This window comes from Psammomys obesus, unplaced genomic scaffold (assembly GCF_907164565.1).
Source record: "Psammomys obesus unplaced genomic scaffold, mPsaObe1.curated_primary_1811, whole genome shotgun sequence".
Classification (NCBI taxonomy): domain Eukaryota; kingdom Metazoa; phylum Chordata; class Mammalia; order Rodentia; family Muridae; genus Psammomys; species Psammomys obesus.
In genome coordinates this window covers 1,963,298-1,987,194 of record NW_026596085.1, presented here as the reverse complement: position 1 = coordinate 1,987,194, position 23,897 = coordinate 1,963,298, and the positions used below count along the sequence as shown (strand labels likewise).

At 51.8% G+C, this 23,897-nt stretch overlaps 2 protein-coding genes across 11 annotated transcripts in view; one reads left to right on the top strand and one right to left on the bottom strand.

Annotated features, from left to right (window-relative positions):
* Prpf40b (pre-mRNA processing factor 40 homolog B) lies at window positions 1-21,194 on the top strand. Of its 6 annotated transcripts, none has more exons than XM_055626940.1 (26): window positions 1-79; window positions 7,499-7,579; window positions 8,281-8,424; window positions 8,705-8,770; window positions 9,412-9,439; window positions 9,669-9,694; window positions 9,832-9,942; window positions 10,237-10,357; window positions 10,446-10,470; window positions 10,641-10,844; window positions 11,049-11,175; window positions 11,260-11,324; window positions 11,750-11,914; window positions 12,014-12,122; window positions 12,420-12,570; window positions 13,300-13,433; window positions 13,911-14,025; window positions 14,166-14,257; window positions 18,629-18,745; window positions 18,915-19,052; window positions 19,263-19,358; window positions 19,557-19,643; window positions 19,818-19,995; window positions 20,261-20,322; window positions 20,413-20,556; window positions 20,638-21,194. In XM_055626940.1, exons 1-26 carry the CDS (start codon window positions 77-79, stop codon window positions 20,728-20,730), a joined length of 2,682 nt encoding a protein of 893 aa, XP_055482915.1. In that variant the 5' UTR covers window positions 1-76; the 3' UTR covers window positions 20,731-21,194. The 6 variants fall into 6 exon arrangements, with proteins under 6 accessions (XP_055482915.1, XP_055482912.1, XP_055482914.1 ...); XM_055626937.1 differs by having other exon boundaries at window positions 19,557-19,655; XM_055626939.1 differs by having other exon boundaries at window positions 19,554-19,643.
* Window positions 21,195-22,279: 1,085 nt separating this feature from the next.
* Fmnl3 (formin like 3) overlaps window positions 22,280-23,897 on the bottom strand; it is a 51,512-nt gene continuing 49,894 nt past the window's right edge. For 3 of the 5 annotated variants that reach the window (XM_055626994.1, XM_055626992.1, XM_055626991.1), the window contains 4 exons: window positions 23,564-23,656; window positions 23,204-23,327; window positions 22,975-23,091; window positions 22,410-22,482 (listed from right to left, as the gene is read on the bottom strand). In XM_055626994.1, coding sequence (XP_055482969.1) covers window positions 23,000-23,091; window positions 23,204-23,327; window positions 23,564-23,656 — 309 coding nt within the window. In that variant the 3' untranslated portion in view covers window positions 22,410-22,482; window positions 22,975-22,999. Of the gene's footprint in view, window positions 22,483-22,974; window positions 23,092-23,203; window positions 23,328-23,563; window positions 23,657-23,897 lie in introns of all 5 variants that reach the window. The other 2 variants (XM_055626990.1, XM_055626993.1) reach the window with 1 other exon arrangement.

Genomic DNA, 23,897 nt, shown 5'->3' with positions numbered 1-23,897 from the left:
GGCCGAAGCCCGGCCAATCAGAGCTGCTTTTACTGGCGAGTGGGCCGAGCCGGCCCAGCTGCTCTGAGGCTCTGGCATGGTAACGTCCCCGCGCGGGGGTGGAGAGGCCCGGGGCTGTCCCACAGCGCCCCCTGCGGCCCGGGCTCGGGCCGGGGAGGCGGGGGTGCCGCCGGGGTACCCGGGACCCTGAGGGAGGGCGAGGGGACGGAGGGCCGAGGAAAAGGAGCTCAGTAGGGGGGTGGGGGCGGGGATTTGGGGTAGAAGGGGCGGGGAGGCCATAATGGAGCATGGCGGGGGGTGTGCGGCCGGGGGCTGAGGGGACGGCGAGCGGAGGCTCCGTGTGAGCGGGAGAAAGGGATGGAGTGAACGGTGTGTCTGGAGGAAGGTCGGGAAGAGGAGGCGGGGAGAGACGGAAGCCACAGTTACCAATCCCGGGCTATTGGCGTGCCCCGTGCCCCTCCCCCAGACCCAGCTTGGTTCTTGCGGAAGCCCTCAGTGCCCTAGGACCTTAGGGGACCCTCCTACGGTCACAAAACCTTGTCTCCTGAGGTGAGGAGGGGGCTTCTGAGGAAACAGAGGTTCCTGGTTTTCATGCTCAGAGCTGGAGTAGTCTAAGAAATGGATGAGCAGAGGCCCCTGGTCCCAACCCTGGCTCTGCCTTCAGACAGACCGTGATAACTCTGTGTGACCTTGGGCAAGTCACTACCTTTCTTTGGGCCTTGGATTTTCCATTGACTTTTGAAAAGGAAAATGGGCGATGTGATATACTGAGACTCCATCAGTTCCGAGAGAGGGCGGGATTTGAGGAGGGAATTTAGGCAAATGGGTACTGGGATGAGGGAAGCATGAAGTTGGAGAGGAGAAGACCTTCGGCTGGACCGGGATTTGTGGCTCAAAGATTTAGAGCTTGCAAGGCCGGGTCCTCGCCTGCCTGGGCCTTGGGAATCCTCTTGGGAGGATTGGGAGGGCTCTGTAAATAGAGGAAGTGGAATCCTGGTTCAGAAAGATGAGAGCCAGAAGTAACAAGTTCAAGAGAGTGAAGAGGTGATAGGGAAGCAGAAATGGTATCCTAGAAAGATCTCCAGGCTCTTTGGGGGAGCAGGAGAAATGCTAGGCTCTCTCTCACACCAGCGTGGCTAGGAAGTGGGTGGGGGAGGGGCCGGTCCTGTTCGGGCTGGCAGGTCAGTGGAGACTAGGGGTGATTGGGCTCAGCTGTGCTCTGCAGTGCTGGACAGCAAAAGAACCAGGGCCTTCGTAACGTCGGCAAGTGCTTTGCTCCTGAGCCACACTCCCAACGCTATTGTTTTTGATGATGGTTACCTCTTTCTGAGAAATATACCTCCTAGCCTTCATTTTCTAACATTTCCTTCAGTGCGTGAAAGTAAAGCAGCTGAGGCCTACCTAGGATCACCAGGCTCAGGATTGTTCGAGGATTGGGATAAGAAGAAAAGAATGAAGTCTAGGCTAAGAAATGTCATCTGTGGCACAGTCCTTCTTTCTGGGAGGCAGCTTTAACGGGGTCAGACTGCTGGGATTCAAAACCTGCCTCTGCCATTTAATCTCTTAGAACCATAGCCAAGCAAGTAGCCTGTGACAACCTCAGCTTCTTTATAAAGTGGGGATAACTTATGAAATGGTTGTAAGGATTAAATGACGGTTTGGTGTGATTCTGGCTCATAATATGCACCCAGTAAACATTACCTGTTAGCTGTTACTTCTGTTCTCTTCCCTCTGTTTCTCTATTTTTGTCTTTTTTTGTTCTTCTGAAAGCTCAGTTCTGAGGTGCCCCTTAGATTTGAGGCTGAGAATTGGTTACGTTTTGTGTCAGGATGTTCCCATTGGTCTCCTTGAATATATGCTGACGAGATGGCCAAGTGTCTCCTCACTGTCTCTCCCCAGAGAAGACTGACAGGTCTGCTTCTCTTTCAGCTTCCTTTCTTCTGTCCTTTGGCACTGGTCATTTCAGAGTTCATCAGAAGTCTAAGAGTCCTAGAGTTGTATTGGTATTATAGCAGGTGGGGGGAGCAGGAAAGAAAGGACAGCCCAGGAGAAGCCTGGGGAAGGGAAGTCTCGAGAGTTCCATTTACATTCACCCCATTGCTCTGTCTTCCCCGGGTAGCGACTGAAATAAGCCTGTGTTTGAGTTCTGGCCAGAAGTCTCCATCCTAGTATTCACGTGCAGTTCATATAGAGTTAGCCTTACTCTCATGTAACTTTTCCCATATGAGGATTTGATGCCAGCTGCCTTCCACCAAGGTAAAGAATCTCTGCTATTCTACCGGTTCCTATCACAGACTGTACTCAGAGAGTTTACATAAAAAAACAAAAAACAAAAAACAAAAAACAAAAAAAAAAAAAAAAAAACTTAGTACAAACTGTTTTAGGTTGTATGCAAAACTCCACCAAGGTTAAGAATGAGACTGGTTCATCAAAGCACTTCAGGTGAGGGCCCAGTCTAGACAATCAGGCGAAGTTTACAAAAGAGAAAACTCAGGTTGGGGAGGTGGCTCAGCGGCTTAAGTGCTTCTGTGCCAGCAGGTCTAGGGTTCAGATCCCTAGAACCTACAGAAATGCCAGCCTCCCTATAATTCTAGCCTTGAGGGCAGAGAGAGACTGGATAACCAGAGCAATATAGCTAGTGAGGCTGGCTATATCGGTGAGTTCTGACTTTGATTGAGAAACCCAGCTTTCCTCAAGGATTGAAGTAGAAGATTGATCAAGGATGATTCCTAGCATCAGCTTTGGGCCTCTGCATGCTCATGTGCCCCCCCTCCCCCGTCTTCCAACACTATGAAATGGAAAAGAAAAAGAGAAAAAGAAAGCTCACTTCTAAGATATAGCAGAGTGGAGGGGAAGGTGGGTACTCTCAGAAGCCCAGTGAACATTCTCAGAGCAGCATGCCACTCTGCGTGTGTGTGGGGGGTAGTGGGGAATAAAATGAAGGAGTGAATGTTGCCTCATCATGAACAAGAGAGGGTACAGAAGGGAACTGGAAGCCCCAGGCACAGGAAAGGCCACATGTGGGATTGATTGTTTTAAACGGTTTTGGAAGTAGATGAAGAAAAGAAATTTTTGTGTTTTGAGACAGGATTTCTCTGTGTAGTCCTATCTGTCCTGAAACTTACTCTGTAGACCAGGCTCGCCTCAAACCCAGAGATGTACCTGTCTCTGCCTCCTAAGTGCTGAGACTAGAGGTGGGCACCACCATACCCAATTTATTAATTCATATATTTATTTTGAGACAGGGTCCCTCTAACTCTGGGTTTCCTAGATCTCAATATGTAGATCCAGCTAGCCTTGAACTTACAGAGATCCACCTGCCTTTGCCTCCCAAATTAAAGGCACGTGCCAAATAAAAAATACCTGGTTCTAAGATGAGGAATTTTATAGGGTAGGCAATAAGGTACCTTTGTAGTTTTTTTTTTTTTTTTTGGAAAGGTTAGTATGAAAAACACCTGCTTTCTGTGGCAGGCATTGTGCTTCTAAGGGAGAACAAGGGGATTCATTTGAGCTTCATCTGAAGCCAGCTGTAGGCCTGTTTTAACATTTGGCTGTTACTCTGTCTCACCTCTCTCATGTGACAAAAGAGTGTTGCTGGTGCTCCTGTAATTCCAGCACTTAGAGGAGGAGGCAAGAGGATCAGGAGTTCAGGGCTAGTCGAGGCTACAGGAGACACTGCCTCAAAACAACAAACCCTGGCACATGTCTGGAGTCCTAGCACTTGAGAGGCTAAGGTAAGCAGGTTGTTTTGTTGCAAGTTGGAGGCCAGACTTAGATATATAGGGATATATAGGGAGTTCCAGGTCAACCTTATTGTAAAGTGATACCCTGTCTCAAAAGTGGTTGAGGGGAGCATTTGGGGTGCTGTATTCAGGTCTCCTCAAGCTCTAATTGTGGTGGGATTTTTTTGTTGTTTTTCTTTTGGGGGGTGTTTTGTTTGTTTTTGGTTTTTCAAGACAGGATTTCGCTGTGTAGCCCTGGCTGTCCTGGACTAACTCTATAGACCAGGCTGGCCTTGAATACAGAGATCCTCCTGCCTCCGCCTCCTGAGTGCTGGGATTAAAGGTGCACCACCATGGCTGGGCAGTTGCGTTGTCTTGATAGTAGGCCTTATTAGTGGCCCCCAAGTTTAGCGGGGCTCAATAAGACCAGCAAAGTCAACCAACCAGTGTCAGCGCCTGCCTTCTCCTGCCCTCCCACCCGAATTTTCCCTGACATTTCTATTGCTCCTTTTGTGTGGTTGTGCATGTGCTGTAGTGCAAGTGTCGTCAGAGGAAAGCGGTGGAGGTTGGTTCTCTGTTTCCGCCAGGTGGCCCCAGGGATCACGTGCCGGTCCTCAGGCTTGAAGGCAAGCTCCTTAGCCACTGAGCTAGTGAGGTGGCCATTTCTTACTTATTTTGGGGGCAGAGTCTCTGCAGCCCACACCGACCTGATCCTCTTCTCTCTGTTTGCTAGGTGCTGGATTAGCGTGTTGAGCTACCATGCTGAATTTACCTCTTTGCTTTAGAGTCTTCATTTTAGCAGGGTTGCACTAAATGTTGTAGTTCACTAAATCTAAGGTGTAGTGAGGATCCATGTTTCAGAGTCTGTTTTAGTGCCACATGAGACGGCATATTTGGAATGACACCAATGATTGTAGACTTCCACTAGATGACTCCTGGCAGGAAGTGTGTGGTGTCGAGCACGTGAAGGGCTCTGGCTGGTGCAGTGGGCTGGTAAGGGCTGTCACTGGCAGTGGTTGTTGGGTGTGAAGTGTTATCTAGGATGCAGGAGTGGCACCACTTGCACAGGTGAACACCTGAGGCGGGAGAACTGGGTGTGGCTGGAACACAGAAGACAGGTGTGGAAGAGGCTGGCAAGGTCATTGGACTCAAAGGCATGGTTGGGCTTCGGTGTTTAGAGCAGTGGGAAATCAGTGGAGAATTCTAAGCAGGTGCTTTTGGGTCTCAGATACAGTCTGAAGAGTTTACTGTGGGTACAGACTGAAGTGGATCTGAGCAGAGCAATTTGGAAGCCACAGAGTAAATCAGATGGAAAAGGTGGGTTGGATAAAAAGTGGGGGGGATGGAAAAATACCTAGACTAACTATATCTTTTGGAGCTAAAACTAAAGAGAACTTGGTAATAATGTATTATCAAAGAAGCAATAGACAGTGACCCTAAGTCTCTCTGTTGACAGATGACTGGATGACACTGTGTGGTACTGGGCCTGATGAGACTGAAGGCTGATTATTTGGGAGGTGAAAGAGGCTGTTAAGCCCCTTCAGGTGGAAGAGTAGAGCACAGAACTTGATTTCCTCCTATGCCAAGTCATTTCCGACATTCTATATAGATAAACTTCCAGAGGACAGGCACAGCACAGTTAGTTGGAGACAAAAAAGAGAGAATTGCAGTAGCTTGGCACATAACTGCTTAGGACAGGGTAAAAGAAATTATGTCTGGAGACAAAGGCTAGAAAGCAGTTTTAATTGCCCAGGCCTCCTCAGGAGTGGGTAATGGAGAATCAGCTGTGAGGCGCCTCCTGATCGTCCGAGCTGCCTCCTCTCCCTGGAGCTCTTGTGCTGCGCTCAGCCTCCACTTAGGAAAAAGAGCAGCCCATTAACACGAGTTCACCCCTCACTAGCCAGGCGTGGGCACACCTCTAACCCAGCACCCGACTCAGAGGCAGCAGGCTCTCTTGAGTTGTAAGCTAGTCTGGTCTGTAGAGTGAGATAGTTCTAGGGCAGCCAGGGCTACGTAGTGACACCCTATCACAAAAACAAAACAGTAACCACAAATGTGCCTGTCTGTGTGCACAGAGGCCAGAGGACGATGACAGGCATCTTGTTCATCCCTCACTGCTTTCTTTGCTCAAGACAGGGCCTCTCACTGAAGTTAGCACTGGGATTACAAGCATGCATAGTGTGCGTGCGTGTGCGCACGTGCGTGTGTGTGCGCGTGTTGGCATCCAAACCCAGATACTCATGCAGCAAGTGGTCTTACCCACTAAGTCATCTCGCCATCTTATCATCTCGCCATCTCTTCAGCCCCCAAAAATAAAAAAAAAAAAAAAAAAAAAAGTTTTGTGTATTTAAGTATTTGCCTAAATGTACTTCTGTGCACCATGTCTGCTGGTACTCATGGAGGCCAGAGAGGTGTCAGATCTCCTGGAATTGGGGTATACATAGTTGTGAGCCACTCTGAGGGCGCAGGGAACCTAAGCCTAGGTCCTCTGGGAGAGCAGGCAAGCGTCTTAAGTGCTAAGCAACTGTCCCACCCCCAGATGTTTCTGAGCAGGTAATGAGGCCATGTATTTATCCATAAAAAGCCACATCCATAAGACACAAAATGGCATGCTGTCAACAGTCTCTTCCCTTCTGTCTTTTGTATCTTATCACTGGTATTTATATACTCGATAAAGCCTCACTGCGCCCCACCTCCCCCAACTTACCAGTGCATGGGAAGACATTGGCATTGAGCCTTATCTGAGTAATGAGTTCCCTCATTCTTAGGACTGTGTAGAGTTCCATTTTATGTTTGCATTTGGTGAGTCTTTACTGATGAATATTTAGGCTTATTCTCGTCTCTGTCTACATGTTGAAATGAAGATTTTCTTCATCTATCATTTTATGCATATATACACACAGATTTGTACATCTATCATTCTGTACATATATAATACATAGAATTGTACTTTAGAATTGGAAACTTTTATACAGAGATTTGCTTTTGTTTTAAGGTCATTCAGTATTTATTGAGTACCTATTATGTGCCAGACTCTGAGGCAGGGACCTGGAATCCAGCTTTCAGCAAGTCATGTGATCTCAGCCTCTGGTATGGCATTGCCCTCTACTCGGGAAAAACATACCCAGGCAAACATTGTGATAACAAAAGTGTGTACATGAGGCAACTAAGAAGGGGGATCAGATAAAGGAGGAATCGAAAGCCATTTTCAACAGCATCATGTGGTCAGCCACTAGGGGGAAGACAGGAACACTCAGGCTGTGCAAGCTGTGTCCATGTTGAGGGTTTGTAAAGGGTGGTGCCATCAGAGGTGGGAGGATGGTCCAGTTCGGGAGAAGTGGAAGCAGGTGGATGAGTGAGCGTGCATCTGGCCAGAGAGTGTAAAGGAACAACAGCTTTGGACTGAATCTGCAACCCAGTGAGCTGAACAAGGAAAAAGTCAGCCCCTAAGTGGCTTGAGAGAGGTGCAAGAGAACATGTTGAGGGCCTGGGAGGAACAGATGCCTGTTGCAGAGCCTCCTGGGCCTCTGCTGTGGCTTTGGCACAGTGGGAACTCCCAAAATAAAGATGACATGGAGGCTCTGTCAGCTGGCTTTCTGGGCTAGCACTGGAGAGCGGAGCTCTGAAGGGCTCAGGCCTGGGATGGGCAGGAAATGGGGCTTGGAAACTCCCTCCTGAACCTGTTTCTCTTTCATCCTCATCCTTTCTGCTTGCCTTCTGCAAAAGCCCATCTCTGTGCCCATCCTGGGTCCTATGACTTTTCTCTCCCTCAACAGTCGGTTCCCGATTCTGGTCCCCGGCCCCCAGCAGCGCCTGCCCCCTTCCCACCGGGGCCCCCCATGATGCCACCACCCTTCGTAAGTTTTCTGTGTTTCCCTGGGCGTGGCTTTTCCAGCCTGCACCCTCAGCCCCTACCCTACCACTGCCGTGTTGCCAGCAAGGACCTTTACACACCCCTTTGCTGCCTTTGGAAGATGGGTCGTGTTGAGCTCTGGGGTGGGGACAGCTGCTTTCAAGCTCTAGTTCGTAGAGTGACAGTTCTCCCTGTTTGCTTTGTCCTTGGGATACCAGGGGACTTGAGGTAGGAGAGGTGGAAGAGGAAGACTCCCGGTAGAGTGAGGGTTAGGGAGGCTTCACTCTTTTGAAGCATCCTTACTGTGCTCTTTAGAAGGCCTCTGAGTTTGGGCTGGAATAGCGTTGGTCATGAGCTAGAAAGGGATGGGAGGCAGGAGCCTGGGACCCTTGCCTTCTCCTTCACTCACCTGAAGGTCTCTGCGGGGGAGTTCAGCCTCCCAGTCTGTAGTGTCTCCTTGCCCTTTTCCTCTCCCTTCCTTACTTCTTAGGAAGCTGTGTGCTTGCCATTATGCCCGAGAACTCCTCGGTTATCTGTCTTTCTCAGTAGAGAGGGGGAGACAGTTTTATGCCTTTTCCTTCTCAAATGAAAGTGTTGTAATCACCTGCAGGCCAAGATGAGGGCTGGGTAGTACTTGAGATAGGGGGGCTTTGCCATCATAAGACAGTGCCCTCTGTTGAGTTTCTTTTTCTTTACTTATTCCAGATGCCCCCTCCAGGGATCCCACCTCCTTTTCCTCCGATGGGGCTCCCCCCTATGAGTCAGAGACCACCAGCCATTCCCCCCATGCCACCTGGTATACTACCCCCAATGCTTCCACCAATGGGGGCACCACCACCACTTACACAGGTAATTGTTCTTTCCCCAGGGGTTTTTTAGCTGGGAAAGAGACAAGAGTAAGGATCTGGGCTTTAGGAACTGGGGAGGGAAGGGAACTTTGGGCCAGACTTGTGCCAGTCTGCCTGCTGAGTGAGTAAGACCGCTCTCAGGCATGGTGAGTGTCCAGAACCTTTGTGCACCAGGTGAGGGTCGGAAACCCAAAGGGATCTCTTAGGGAGCCTGACTCTGACACTATTTTTGCTTAGCCCTTACTTACTCTAATATTGGCTGCTGGTCTTTCTATCCATAGATACCAGGAATGGTACCTCCAATGATGCCAGGGATGCTGATGCCAGCGGTGCCCGTCACTGCAGCGGTAAGCGCTAGGGGCTAGCAGGAAGCAGGCTGTATCTTGCACTCTGTGCCTAGATGTGTTCCTTCCCTCTTGTTGTATCTACCGTGGTCCCTGGCAGCACTCCTCACGTTCACATCCTCGTCAGCCACACACTCAGCAGTTCTAGTGTCCCGCTCACCCGCAGTGGGACAAAGGCAATATGCTCTCTATCTTGTTACTTCTCATGATACACCCAACACCTTAAAGAACACACCCATTCAGATGCTCTTGCATTCTAGACACGCTAAGAAGGTTTCTTCATATCACATCTTCTTTCCCTCTGGAAAGGGCAGTGGCACCTTCTTTGTGCTGTTGCTCAGTGTAGTGGAGTCTTGAGTTGGGTGTAGAATTTTGACCTCTACTGTGAAGAGATGGATCTCAGGAGTTGATTCAACAAAACACTCTTGTGGAAAATGAAGAAAGGAGCTACTGTGCGACAACCCCTGGGATCTGAGAGTCACAGCCCTGGTCGGGGTGGAGGGAACAGGACTGTTAGAGGGCAGAGATCCCTGGGAACAGGACACACAGATCCTGGCCTGGCCTGCTTCTCTATCCCCCATGGCCTGGGTCCTGGGGGCCACTGGGCTTGGCCCCAACCCTTCCCCCTCCTCTTTCTTCGGCAGACGGCTCCGGGTGCGGACACCGCCAGCTGTGAGTCTTCTGGGGGCCTGCTCCCCCCAGGCTCGGAGGTTGGGGGGCCACAGGGGAGAGGGGGCCATGGACTGGAGCCCACGCTGGATCATGCCTGTTGGGATGCCAGGGATTTTGGGATGATGATGGCATCAGGGGGACATTTACGGGATGGAGTAAGGGAAGACTGAGTGGGAAGATGGGGCTTTGCAGCAAGGGCTAAGTAGGTCTCCTTTGCCTTCTTTTCTAGCTGCTGTGGCTGGGACAGGCCCTCCGGTGAGTGCTTCTAGCTTAGGTCTCTGGGTAGAAAGTGAGAGGGAGGCTGATGGTTAAGTCTTTGGGTGACTTAACCCAAAACTCACTTTGGGGAAGGAGTCTCACCATGATTCTGTGCCTCCCTCTTTCTTCCGCAGAGGGCCTTATGGAGTGAGCATGTGGCCCCTGATGGGCGTGTCTACTACTACAACGCTGACGACAAGCAGTCCGTGTGGGAGAAGCCCCGCGCGCTCCAGTCCAAGGCAGAGGTCCTGAGAGGGCTTCCTGGCTCTCCCTTCCAGCTTCCCTGGCCCCTCCAAGTCCTTGGCCTTGAACCTCTAACCATTCTCATTGTGGTTCCTCTGACCCCAAGATCCCTGGCCACCTCCATGCCTCTTGGAGTTACCACTCTATGATCTTAGGAGGTCTACTTTCCCCCATGCAGGCAAGGCCAGGTGACAACTAAAGACTACTGTGTCCTCTCTTCGCTGGGTCCCCTTAGCTCCCCTGACGGGCTGGAGAGCCCTCCAGCTGCTGATGACTTTTGACCTGTCCTCTTACAGCTGCTCCTGTCCCAGTGTCCCTGGAAAGAATACAAATCAGACACAGGAAAGCCTTACTACTACAACAACCAGAGTCAGGAGTCCCGTTGGACCCGGCCCAAGGACCTGGATGACCTGGAAGGTGAGGGGTCCTGGAGGTAGAGGGGAGGATGGGGCAAGGTGCTGGGCGTCCTTGGCTTCCCTGTGACGGTTGTCTTTTCCCCTTGCAGCCCTAGTCAAACAAGAGTCTGCAGGGTAAGTGTCTTGCCCATGTGTCCTTCCTTCCATGGAGCACTTGAGGGAGAGAGTGGGAGCATGTCATCCTTCCTCTGTGGGTCACTTGGGGTCAGCTGCTTTAGATCCAGCCTCCTCGGCTACCTGCCTGTCCCTGCTTTAATACGCCACCACCCTTTGGCTTCCTGCAGAAAACAGCAGACCCAGCAGCCACAGACACTGCAGCCACAGCCACCTCAGCCACAACCTGACCCTCCACCTATACCTCCGGGTCCCATCCCGGTGCCCATGGCCCTCCTGGAACCTGAGCCAGGGCGAAGTGAAGATTGTGATGTGTTGGAGGCTGCCCAACCCCTGGAGCAGGGGTTCCTACAGCGGGAAGAGGGCCCCAGCAGGTAAGAGTTACCTCCTTTTTGTTGCAGCCTCAAGCTCCCAATCTTCGTTCTCTTGAGAGCTTTGGGAGGGACAGATGAAGAGCTAAACATGACCTCTGAAAGGCTCCCTGGGGAGTAAGAGAAGGACAATAAATTGCCTGGAGTGAAGGGCACTGAAAACTGTAGGGTTGTGGACCTCGGCTCTGAGTCTCTTCCACTCTCCAGTTCTATTGGACAGCATCGGCTACCACAGGAAGAGGAGGAAGCTAAGCCAGAGCCAGAGAGATCTAGCCTCAGTTGGAGCAACCGGGAGAAGGCAAAGCAGGCATTCAAAGAGCTGCTAAGGGACAAGGTGCTGGGGGTGGGGCTCCCAGGGAAGGCCTGGAGGAGGGTTTGGAAGTGAGCAGGCTCCAAGACCTATGCCTCTCTGTTCTAGGCTGTCCCTTCCAACGCTTCGTGGGAACAGGCTATGAAGATGGTAGTCACTGACCCCCGTTACAGGTAGGCTTGAGCTCCCTCAGATGCCCCAGCTTGAGCTGACTCCCAACTGAGTGTTGACGCTTGGGTCCAGGTGGCTGGAATGGGGTGCAAGAAAAGCTAGAGTAGCTCCAGGATGAGAAGAGGGAAAGGTAAGCTGTGAGACACTAGGTGATTATTGCCTTGAGCTGAATTGAAATTAGAGAAATAGGGCCGTAACAAGACAGGCACCTGATGGTAACTTGAGAGCACGGAGACAGCGGGGTCCGGAAGTTGTTGGCCGTACTCCTCACCCCACCCATAACCTGGACACCTGTATGCTAAGTCCATGCATGGGTCCCCAATCTGATGTCATGGAGACCTTTCCCCTTGTTTTGTGTCCCTGCGTCATGGGCTGTGCAGGGTAATTCCAGCTATGTCCTTCCCTTTTCTCAACTTGTCCACTCCAGTGCCTTGCCCAAACTGAGCGAGAAGAAGCAGGCGTTTAATGCTTACAAGGCACAGCGGGAGAAAGAGGAGAAAGAAGAGGCCCGGCTGAGGGCCAAGGAGGCCAAGCAGACCCTGCAGCACTTCCTGGAGCAGCACGAACGCATGACCTCTACTACCCGCTACCGGTCAGGGCCTGTACTGGGCTGGGCTGGGCTAGGTGCCCCAAGCACACACAGGTGTGTGGGCCTGCTCTCTGCCCACTCACAGCCCCATGTGCTCCACAGGCGGGCAGAACAGACCTTTGGGGACCTGGAGGTCTGGGCTGTGGTCCCTGAGAGGGATCGAAAAGAAGTTTATGATGATGTCCTCTTCTTCCTGGCCAAGAAGGAGAAGGTAATGGTCACAGTCACTAGCTGGATTCTCCTGGCCCTCAATTTCTTGTGGATCTGGCTATTTGTTTCTCTACTCGGCCAATGTCCCTTCTGAGTTGGAAGCTGGTGTGGAACTTCTACCTTCCCTGTTCCTGCACTGGGCCAATGGCCCTGGGTGTGGGAGGGCAAGGATGACACTGGTCTGTGACTTGGAATTCCTTCCCTTTCCTGGGATACAAGTCTGGAGGCTTGCCCCCCTGGGGTGTTGTAGCTACCTTCCTTCCCAGCCCTGCCTCACTTGAATCCTGTGGCTTTCCAGGAGCAAGCCAAGCAGCTCCGGCGCCGAAATATCCAGGCCTTGAAAAGCATCCTGGATGGGATGAGTAGTGTCAACTTCCAGACCACGTGGTCCCAGGCTCAGCAGTACCTCATGGATAACCCCAGCTTTGCTCAGGACCAGCAGCTACAGAGTAAGCCTGGCTCTCTGCTCTCCTCCTCACTGAGCTGAGGCCTTAGAGCCTGTCCCTGCCTGCTCACGTTACGTGATTACTGCTCCTCTGGGACTCTGCTGTTTCCAGATGTTTCAGATTACCCTCTGGTTTTATTTGCGTGGTGCTAGGGCTTGAACCCTGGCCCTTACATAGACTTCAGAACAGCCTCTATCTTGTTGATTTTTCACCTTTTTATTTTGTGGTGAAAGGACTGAACTAAGGCCCTCAGTTAGGCAAGTGCTGAGTTCAACCCCCAGCCCTGGTATCCACTGTTTACCTGGGCGTTGTGTGTCTTGAAGGAAGATCCCTGGGTAGAAATCTAAAATCCTAGAGGTGATGGTGATGGCATCTGTGGCTCCTGTGAAGATGGTCTTATGTGGGCCTTAACTGTAGTAAGGAACTGTTGACTGTGGTCACCTTCTGAAGCTGCACCAAAGCCTAACCGACTTCCAGCTCCCCAGCTCTGATGCCCTGATTCTAAGATAACTAGGTTTACATGGTGTTTTCTAAAAGCTGGACTCAGCAGAGTCGAATACTTGATTTTTTTTTTCCAGTGCAATTAACACTTTGCCCAAGAACTGCCACTACAGTGACTGCTCCCATCTAGCCCTGCTTCACTTTTCTCACCCCCTTGGGAGTCCCTGGCACCCACAGGGGAAGCATTCTTGAGAGGTGGCACGTGCTGAGCTACTTCTTCCTTGCCCATAGACATGGATAAGGAAGATGCACTGATCTGCTTTGAGGAGCATATCCGAGCTTTGGAGAGAGAGGAGGAAGAAGAGCGGGAACGGGCCCGGCTTCGGGAGCGGCGCCAGCAACGGAAGAACCGGGAGGCATTTCAGGTATTTCATAAGCCTGCCTCTGAACCAGGTTGTCTGTTGCCTGGTCTCTTTCAAGTTCCACAAGGCCACTGTGCAGTAATCCTCCTTCAGGGAGACAGGCTGTATGTTCTACCCTCAGACATGAGTGCCAGCCAGACCAAGGGTCCTTTTTGCCTCAGGGTGGGAACCAGAAAGGCAGTTTTTCCTTAGCTTGGGAATGGTAGTAGTTGGTTGACTAAGCTGGTCATAGCAAGAAGTTGAAGCCAAATCAGAACATCGTGCTGCCTGAAGGTTTCTGACTCATGCCTCCAGGCTGGCTTGCTGGCTGTATATTCATGGTCTTCCTTCTGTAGTGCCTCTGCCTGTGTCTCCTCATCTCTGCTTCCTCTGCCTGAATTGCCCCTGCTTCTCCCTCTGCCATTCCCTTCCCGCCTCCATAGTCCCTGGCCATGTTTCCTCCCTATCTCATTCTCCTATCACTGGCCTTTCCCTGTTCAGACCTTCTTGGACGAGCTGCATGAGACAGGGCAGCTGCATTCCATGTCCACCTGGATGGAGCTGTACCCAGCAGTCAGCACTGATGTCCGCTTTGCCAACATGCTGGGCCAGCCGGGTAAGGCAGCCAGGCTTCTCCTTGTCTGGCTTCCTACCCTGCCAGCCTCTCTGCACCCCACTCCCTGGTCCTGTCCTTGACCCTACCCTGGGCCTTGGGAAGCTGCCGCCCGCCAGGCCCCCATCTCTCCCTTTCTGCAGGCTCTACTCCTCTGGACTTGTTCAAGTTCTATGTGGAGGAGTTGAAGGCTCGATTTCATGATGAGAAGAAGATCATAAAGGACATTCTTAAGGTGAGGGAGACTGGGGTTATGTATGGACAGACTGCGTGCAAGCCACTCTCTAGACCAGGACTCCCAAAGTCACGTTTTTTCAGAAACGTGGCAGATTTCACTGGGGCTACAAATAGACACGTTTTCTAGCTAAGTGTAGGGATGCATGTCAGTATTCTCAGCACTTGGAAACCTGAGGGAGGAGTGCCAAAAGTTCAAAACCAGTCTGAGCAATAAAGTGTGTACCAGCCAGGTTGAAAACCCTGTGTCAGAAAAGTAAAAACCAAAGCAGCAAATCATTCTCTGCTCATAGGAGCTCATGACCTAAAACAGACATGGGGAGTGTTAGCCAGGGGCAAATGTGACTGCGGAGACAGGAAAAGAAACGCCGACCCTGACCTTCACCTTCAGGACAAGTAGGTGGAAGAGGCAGAGGGCACTGCAGGAGTAAAGGCAAGTGGGTGGTAAGGGCATAACAGGCCCGCGAGCAAGCATAGCAATTGTAAACTTACACCCAACAGCATACTCCTTCCTACCTGTATGGTGTTTTGAACAATTTGGAATTTGTTAATGCTTTAAAATCTGGAGATTTCACATAAAAATGTATTGTTTGGTTTTTGAGTCAGGGTCTTATATATCCCAGGCTGGCCTTGAACTCCTGATCCTTCTTTCATTTCCCACATGCTGGGATTATAGGTGTGCACCACTATGCCCGGCTTCACATAAAAATCTGGATCTTCCGTGTCTCTTGCCAGTTTGGACGATCTGTCAGCCCTGGGCTCGTTCTGCAAGGCCTGCCATGGACACTGGCTGAGATGCCACTGCCCTCTTAGAGGAAGAGGGTGAGGCGTTCTTCCCCTCACTCCGCCTTACTGCCTCAGTGCTGGCAGGTGTCAGCTGCTGTTCACTAGCCCATGTGCCCCGTCATTTTCTCTACTGGAGAAATAGTTGTCCATGTCTGTCCTAGTTACAAATGTAAGCAAGTGAAGGGAGCACTGTGTTCCAAAAGGAAGAAAAGTTTATTTCTTTATGGAAATATACTATTCTAATATGTAATTCTGCTAGTAACCAATAGTAATTCTCGTAGACCATTCTCATAGTCTAATAAGTACTCTGATTTGAAGGTCTCCTCCACTACCGTGACTAGAAGCAGGACTTGAGGTCAAAGTCCAGATTAAGCCCTATGGTCGTGTGAACTTTTCTAAGCATCAGTGTCCTTGTCTCAGGAATGGCGAGTGTTCCCCCAGGGAACCCCCAGTTCCTGAGGATAGCAACTTGGCATCTTCAGTTGAAAGGGACATGGGGACTGTTAGGCACATTGCCTTAGCAAGCCATGGATGTTGCACTGTAACACAGTTACCCGGTCCATATGGACTTAAACCAAGTGCAGTGGATCGCGCCTTTGATCCCAGTGCTTGAAGGCTGAGGAAGGAAAATGGTGGGTTGCAGGTCAGCCTGGCTGCACAACAGATCCTATCTCTAAAAACCTGAAAAAAAAAAAATGCCCCAAAGAGTTTAATGTTTCGAAGTCTTGAGTGAGATGCATCATATTATCCTGGGGTTTTCTCTATTTCTCTGGAGCCACAAGCCCACTGGAGCTTTTACAAAGGACTCGGGTGCTAAAATAAGAGGCTTAGGTTTTTATATTTTAAGTGATCAGCTCAGATGGTCTTGGAAAAGTTCTTCCCAGTCTCAGTATCCCCAGGGGAAGTGGCAGTGAAGAGCTAGTTCAGCTCCTAAAGCCCCCAGCTCTCAAAAGTGACAGTAACAAGTACTTGCGCTGCATGTTTTTAGCTCACTCTCCTGCCCTCAGTGCTCTCTGATACAGAGGCTGGAGAACCATCCCATGCCAGACACTGGGTTACAGAGGTATAGGACGGCAGGGAGGAAGACCAGCCCGGCAGCTCTGACAGAATCTAGGTGGCAGATGAGAAGATCAAGATGCCATAGGTCCCTTGAGATAAGCAAGTGTCGAGGCCAAGTTTGGAAGGGGATCGTTTCTTATTTTCTAATAAAAACTTGTATCTGTTTTCTGCATTAAGGTACTATGTATAAGATTTTTGTTAAAAATGGTTGAAGTTGAGTCAAACATGGTGGCAGATGCTTTTAATTCCAGCACTCGGGAGGCAGGGGCAGGCGGATCTCTAAGTTAAAGGCCAGCCTGGTCTAGAGTGAGTTCCACGACAGACAGAGCTGTCTTGAAAAAATCAAAAGCAAACAAACAAAAAGCAAAAAGGTGAAAATTGGGCTGTGCGATGGCTTAACAGATGGTTGAGTAGTTAAAGAGGAATGCCACTAAGCCTGATGACCAGAGTTTGATCTCAGGAACTGATACTCGTTGGAGAAAACCAATTTTACATGTGCCATAGCACATGGGTGCCTACATTGACACATGCAAAATGTTTAAAAAATGTAGAAGTTTAAAGTCACTGGGATAGAAGCACTGAAGTAGAATTGCCAGGTTGGCTTGTGAAGTTGAGGGAGAGGATGGAAGGGTTCAGGGAAGCAGCGAATGGCAGCACTGTTGTTAAGTGTTAAGGATTTAAGCAGTGAGGGTTGAGCAGACACCTGGCTGCAGAAGACAAGCATTCCATGTAAGCAACCTGGACAGAAAGAAATAAACCCAATGAAGTGTCTTATACAGGCTAATGGTGTAAACTGTAGACACCTGTCCTAAAACAGGTAAACTTTACTAGATAGTCGGCTTTTAGCCAGAGGAACTAGTGGCCTACTGGGTTTTGTCCACACTGAGAAAACAGCTTGGATTTCTAGTCCTTCCTTTGGGATCCCAGCCGTAGCTCAGATGATCTTGCATGTTCCTGTGGCCATCCAGTCACATGGACTGTAGGATCACCTCTTGTCTCCTAGGACAGTGCAGGGCCCTGAACTTGAAGCAGCAGAAGCCTGGAGATCTGGGCTAGAAGATAAATGATGGGTGCGGGAGTGATACATTAGAAGAATAGCTAGTTTGGCATGGGTCTGAAACTGCTGGGGAAAATGTAGATTCTAAGTTAAAAAAAAAAATTAGTGTAAGGGCAATTCTGCAGAACACATATCCACACAAGGGAAGTAACTGGCTTCCTTGTTTCATTGGCCCTGAAACCACCACAAGTTTATCTAGTGCTTTTGAGCCAGTTTCTTCAGCCTCCGTAATTTAGGGATAATATATAGTGTAAGAAATAAATAACATTTAGATTTTAAAAAATTTTTGTCAAGTGTCTTGCTTTTAACGGGATATTGATAAATATTTCTTTCCCTTGTGCTGTGTCCGAGGAATTGAAAGTGAGAAAAAGAAGCAGTTAGCTAGCTCGAGAAGCTAAAAGCAGGATGGGGGATACTGTAAGTGAAGCGAGCTGTGTGTTCCTGGGGAGGAGAGCGAGGAGGATGTAGTTCAGCCTTGCCTAGGGAGAGGAGCACTTGCCACACAAGCCTAAGGACCTAAGCCTGACCCTCAGCACCCAGTCAAGTGGGATGCTTACAATCCAGCACTGAGGCAGGACGGTGCACTTCAGTCTCTGTGACTTACCTCGGGGGGAGACGGAGTTCTATAGCAAAGTCCTCTGGCTGGGTCTTAACTCGCCGAGAGAGGATGTTTTGGGAAGGGCTGGAGCCTTGACTGAGAAAGGACTATGGGGAAAAGCGAGAGTATACTTCTGTCATCAAGCAGGAAGACTGAGGGAAGCCAGCTGTGTGGAAGGACAGGAAAGCTGGCCTGTGACACTCTTTCCCATTTCCCTCTCGTGTCAGCGCGGCCAAGTGAGGTTACTCTCTGCACTCTGACTTCACTGGGACATGGAGGTCTTTCTGATGACAAATAGAGAGCCTGGCCATGTCCTTAAGACAATGGACACAGTTTTAATACTGCTGGAGAGCCACTGTGCAGTCAGGGTGGGTATGGTGCTTGAAATCACGGCTTGGGATTAACAGTAGAACAAGAGATTTCATTTTTTCTTACCTGCATAAAATTAGAGACTGGCCTAATATGGCAGGGAGGATTAAAGAAGAAGTATGCCGGGCGCTCAGCAGAGGACCTATTACATAGTAAGCACTCGGTACAAGAGGCACAGACCAGATGTTAGGAATGCTTGGCAGCTTCCACGAGCAGCAGGAAGGCCCAGCTGTGGCCAGAGGAGCGAAGACCTAGTTGTAAAACCTCAGTCATCTATCAAGAGCAGAGATACTTCCTGACTCCTTGGCTCCACACGAACCCACACAGTGGGAAATGGGGCCTGTCAGATGAGGACTTAGCATGGTTTCTAAGGTGTGTCACAAGTCTTGTGGATCCCAGTGGAGGGCAGAGTCTTGAACACCTTGCAGCCTGACCCTCTGCCTATTGGCCTTGGGTCTTCGGCCTGTGGTGCCCCTGGCCTTCACGCACTGCTGTGCCCACAGGACCGGGGCTTCTGTGTGGAGGTGAACACAGCCTTTGAGGACTTCGCCCACGTCATAAGCTTTGACAAGAGGGCTGCTGCGCTGGACGCAGGCAACATCAAGCTGACCTTCAATAGTGTGAGGGGATGGGCAGGGCTGGGTGGTTCTCACTTATCCCAGTGTCTTGTTCCTTTTCACTACCCTGCTGACTTAATCTTGGGTTTGGGGAATAATGGCAGAAGTCCAGACCCCTCCTTCCTATCTCTTAAGGTATGCCTGACCCTGTTCTGTTTCCCTTTGCCCTCAGCTGCTGGAGAAAGCAGAGGCACGGGAGAGGGAACGGGAAAAGGAGGAGGCCCGAAGGATGCGGCGCAGAGAGGCTGCCTTTCGAAGCATGCTGAGGCAGGCCGTGCCTGCTCTGGAGCTGGGCACTGCCTGGGAAGAGGTCAGGAGCACAGCCTGGCCCCAATCACCCTCAAGCCTGAGGGCAGCGGAGCTTCTCCACCACTGAGGGCCCACCCCAGTCACAGCACAAGCCCTGGGCCAGCTCCAGTTCCCTTCCTTCCTCTGCCCTAGCCCTGCCCAGTTCTCGTGGCGGTGTCCAAGCTGGGCCAGGCAGGGCCTGGTCTGATCAGCAGTGCTCTCCTCGTTCAAGGTCCGTGAGCGCTTTGTGTGCGACTCAGCCTTTGAGCAGATCACCCTGGAGTCGGAGCGGATCCGGCTCTTTCGGGAGTTCCTGCAGGTGCTGGAGGTAAGGTACTGGGCTCCTCTGCTTTGCACCTTTGAAGGCCCAGGCCTGAGTGAGACCTTCATTGCCTTATTACCATGAAGGCTCTTTACCTGGCCAGCCAAGGAAGGGGGGAGGCCCGAGGGTGCCCTAGAACAGGGAGAAGGCTATAGCTGAGACAGGAAGGCAATGTTCTCACCTCTCTCCCTCTGCCTCCAGCAGACTGAATGCCAGCACCTCCACACCAAAGGCCGAAAGCATGGCAGGAAGGGCAAGAAACACCATCGCAAGCGTTCTCACTCGCCCTCAGTGAGTCAGCAGGTAGAGGGACGTGGGTGAGGCTGAACTGCTCCAGATAGACTGAACACATCTTTCCCCTGTACATCACTGTCCTTGGCTTTGGAGTCCCCATCCCCAGTCCCCAGATGAGGGCCTCTGGAAGACAGACCCTCCGGGCCGACCACTGTCTACTCATCTGTCCAGGGCTCTGAGTCCGATGAAGAGGAGCTGCCTCCGCCATCCCTCCGGCCCCCCAAGCGGAGGCGACGGAACCCCTCAGAGTCTGGCTCTGAGCCCTCATCTTCACTTGATTCGGTTGAAAGTGGGGGTGCTGCCCTTGGAGGACCAGGCTCCCCATCCTCCCACCTTCTCTTTGGGTCAGGTAAGCAGTTGCTAGGAGCCTGGGAGCCGGAGTGATAGGTGCGAAGTAGAGGCAGAGCAGGTCCCAGACCCCTCTGAGGGTTGGCCAGGATGGGAAGGCTTCACTGTGGAGCAAGCCTTCCTCTCCTTGCCCAGGTGAGGAGCTGGGTAAAGGAAAGGCAGATTGAGCCTTCCTCAGACCAAGAGCACCTGCAGGGAATACACAGAGAAGAGGATAAGCCTTTTCTCCCAGTGGGACTCAGTGGGGATGTGTTGTTGATCTGCAGATCACGGTCTTCGGAAAGTCAAGAAACCAAAAAAGAAAACTAAGAAAAGAAGACACAAGTCGGTGAGTAGAGGAGCTCTGGATTTGTGGGGTCATCGCACCTGCCTCCCAGCTGTGCTCTCAGCTGCTGACATGGGCCCTGACCCCTTACAGAACAGTCCCAACAGTGAGACAGACCCTGAAGAGAAAGCTGGCAAGGAGACTGAAGATAAAGAGCAAGAGCAGGATAAGGACAGGGAGCTCCGGCAGGCGGAACTCCCTAACCGCTCCCCAGGCTTCGGGATCAAGAAGGAGAAGGTGAATGGGAGGACCTGGCTTCCGCCCAGCCTGTGACACACTGTCCAGGGGGCTCAGGTAAGCCCCACCTTTGCTCAACAGACAGGCTGGGACACATCCGAAAGTGAGCTGAGTGAGGGGGAGCTGGAGAGGCGAAGGCGGACGCTCCTACAGCAGCTGGACGACCACCAATGACCCGCCGAGCTACGCGCTCTGCCTTGGGACTTCGTGAGGCAGGGGCTCCAGGGTCCTCACCATCTGCCTCAGACTCTTCGTCTGTCTGGTCTGTGTCTACTTTTCCTAAAGCAACCCACCCAAAACACTGCTGTTAGCACCTCGCAAGGCTGCTCTCGGTGTTCAAGGGTCCCCTAGTTCTCAGACAACTAGTGCAGTCCTGCTCTCAGCCCCAGCCCGGTGATGGGCAGTCCATACCACATGGGGTGGGTGATGCCAGTAGGTAAAGTGTGAGAGGGGGGGTCTCCAGGAAAGAGACAGGCTGGTGGACACAGCCTGGGTGGCAGAGGGCAGGGTCCTCACCCTTTAGCATCAGTGCCTGCTCTTGCCTGACCTGGCCCTGGGGCGCCACCATTGCTTCCTCTGTCCCTGGGCCCTGACGTATGTGTTCTGTTTTTGTTTTTTAAATAATATTTATAACATGATCTACAACTCTTTTGTCCTCTTCATGTACTACCCACTGGGACCAGCAGAGGGTGCTACTGTTCTGACATCCTCTCTGCCTCTGTAGTTGAAGGTTGCTCAGCCAGACTTCCCCTGCCCTCTAGGCTCATCACTCCTGAAATGCAGGCAAACGCTACCCCACCCAAATTGAGAAAGAGAACAGCCTGGTGCGCAAGACTTTGTTGAGAGGTCTAGGGTTTATGTACAAGAGAGAAAGGAAATGGTACATGTACAAAACAAACTGCCCCTGAGTTCCCTTCCTGGGTCAGAGAAACCTAGAAGGGAACTGAGCAAATGGTCTCGGAAGAGCCTCTATGTTGTCCTTTCCCGGCCAGAGTGCACCTAGATGAGGAAGGTGAGGCTGTCGGCACATTCTTCCTCCAACAGTCCTGGAGCCGGTGCAGACAGTGCCTCTGTCTTCAGTCAGTGGGAAGACAGTGTGCAGGGCGGGGCCCAGGCCCTTCCTTTCATTGTTTGTAGCGGGAAGTGCCCCTCCAGAGGGTGGTCCCACTGCCATGCTCAGTGTCAGCCCCTCCCTTCCCACCTTTGAAAGCCTCAAATCTTCCCCTACAACCCTTTGGTTGTAAGGAAGTGGAGCAAGAAGCAATGCAGGAGAAGCAGCTGGCTCAGGAAAGCCAAGAAGCTGGATGCCAAGGTAGGACCACAGGTCTAGGAGAGACCCAGGTAGCACATCCAAGAAGGCCAGTGGCCTGGCACTGCTCCTCTCCCCCGTTACTGGGCTCAGCAGAGTGGGCAGAGGCAAAGAAAGCCTTCACTCTGTGAGATGATCTGATATTGGCAGAGTCCAGGGATCCATAAACCTGGATTCTCTAGACCAGAGCTGATGTGGGACTGCAAAAAGGGAAAAAAAGGAGTACAGCATTCTCCTCTTATCCCACAAGACTCTGGCAGAAGAGGGCCATGTGCCCTCCTGTGCCCTTTTCCCAGCCCTGACTGATCCTTCAGGAAATGATGTTCAAGACTGAGGGAACAAAGTGCACGATGGGGGGGGGGAAGGGGGGGACGCGCACCAGAGAAGTGCCAGGCCCCTACAGACCTAGTGCCCAAAGTGGCACAGGGACGATTCTGCCTCAGAGTTGGAGCAGCACAGCCTCCTGCTGGGCCCTGGGCTTTGGGTCCACTGTCTGAGAACTAAAGCCCTTCTGCCTCCAAGAGGACGTCAGTGAGGACCTGGAGCCCGAGGAGGGCCACTGGGCGGTGCAGCGCTCCTGGCTTGGTTGCGAATGACCATGGGCTGGTGGTTGAAGCCTGTGGGGAAGACAGATGCATGTGAGCCGACAGGGAGTCAGGAGGACAGAAGAGGATCAGGAGGATCTTGGAGGGAGGTGTGAGGACCAGCTAGAACAACTGCTAGAGCTATTTTCAGAGGGTAGCATAGGACCCCAGATACCAAGAAGCAGGGGTCAGGGGACACCAGTCCCTGAGTAACAGCTCCTGCTAGAGTTCTTAGGAGCGCTCTAGGGGAGGCCAGAACCCAGGATACCTTGGGTCCATGAATGGAGCCTCAGTAATCTGAACCAGTAGGTCTGGTCTCGCCTGCTTTGGCACAGCTCCCAACCCTGGCCCAGAGACTCGTTAGTCCATGGATCTTTCTTAGTAGCTAGGACAGAAGGAGGGAGGACACATGCAGGGGATAAGTTGTTTCTCAGAGCATGCAGCATGCAGCAGATTTGTGTCTCCGTCATTGGGAGGCTGCTACTTGATTCAAGGCATGCAGAGGGCAGCTGTGGTGCCCGGTACCTGTCGGGGGCCCCAGCCTCGAGGGCTAACAGTTTGACTCATCATGGTGGGCTGCATCACAGAAGAAGCGTGAGCCTCGTTTGGCAGTACGGGCCGTGAAAGGGACACTCTTCAACACTATGGCCCAGGAGAGACAAGTGATCAGGTTTATGGGAAACAGACTGGAAAGAAGGGCCCAAGGGGCTTAGGTCAGGCGCTGGGAGCTGGGCCCAAAGGGCCAATGTCGCACCTGTGATGATGTCCTCGATGGTGCCATCCTTCCCCTCGTAAACAGGCCGGTGATCCTTAGCCTGTCGCCGCCTCAACTCGGCAATTAGCTCCTGCTGTTGCCATTTGTTCCGCTGAGATGGAGTCTAGGGCCAAATAGTAGAAGTGGAAGGAAGTCATCACTAACCTGACAAGTAACTGGTTCCTGTCCCAAGATGCTGAGAGAAGTCCTGTGACCTGTCCATCTGTGTCTGCCTCTCCCTCTGCACTCTTGCCTTCAGGCACTCGGAGGGAGGGGTGTGTGTCTTGGTTTCCCTGTCCTCTCTGGCTCCCTGAATCTTTCTTTGTCCTGCCCTCCGGACCAGCTCTTGGCCCCACCCACCTTGGCATCTAGCTTCTTGGCTTCCTGAGCCAGCTGCTTCTCCCGCATCACCTCCTCTTGCTTCTTTCGAGCTTCATTCTCTTGTTCTGCTTCCTTGGAGAGAACCAAGACAGGGGAGCCTGAGGCTCTCACAGGCTGAGAAGGGAGGGGCTGGCACCTAGTGTGGAGAGTGGGTGGCAGCCGGACCAGCTGACCCCAGGTGGCCACCCTCTGGAGGGGCACTTCCCGCTACAAACAATGGAAGGAAGGGCCTGGCCCCCACCCTGCCCACCAGTTCCCAGTTAAGAGGCCTGTGGCCAACTTCCATGGTTCCTCCCCTAGGCCTCAGGAACTG

Coding starts and splice junctions, on each gene's coding strand:
- Prpf40b (XM_055626936.1), top strand. Junction 8,425..8,704: donor CACCACCACCACTTACACAG/GTAATTGTTCTT, acceptor TTCTATCCATAG/ATACCAGGAATGGTACCTCC. Junction 12,123..12,419: donor TCCTGGCCAAGAAGGAGAAG/GTAATGGTCACA, acceptor GTGGCTTTCCAG/GAGCAAGCCAAGCAGCTCCG.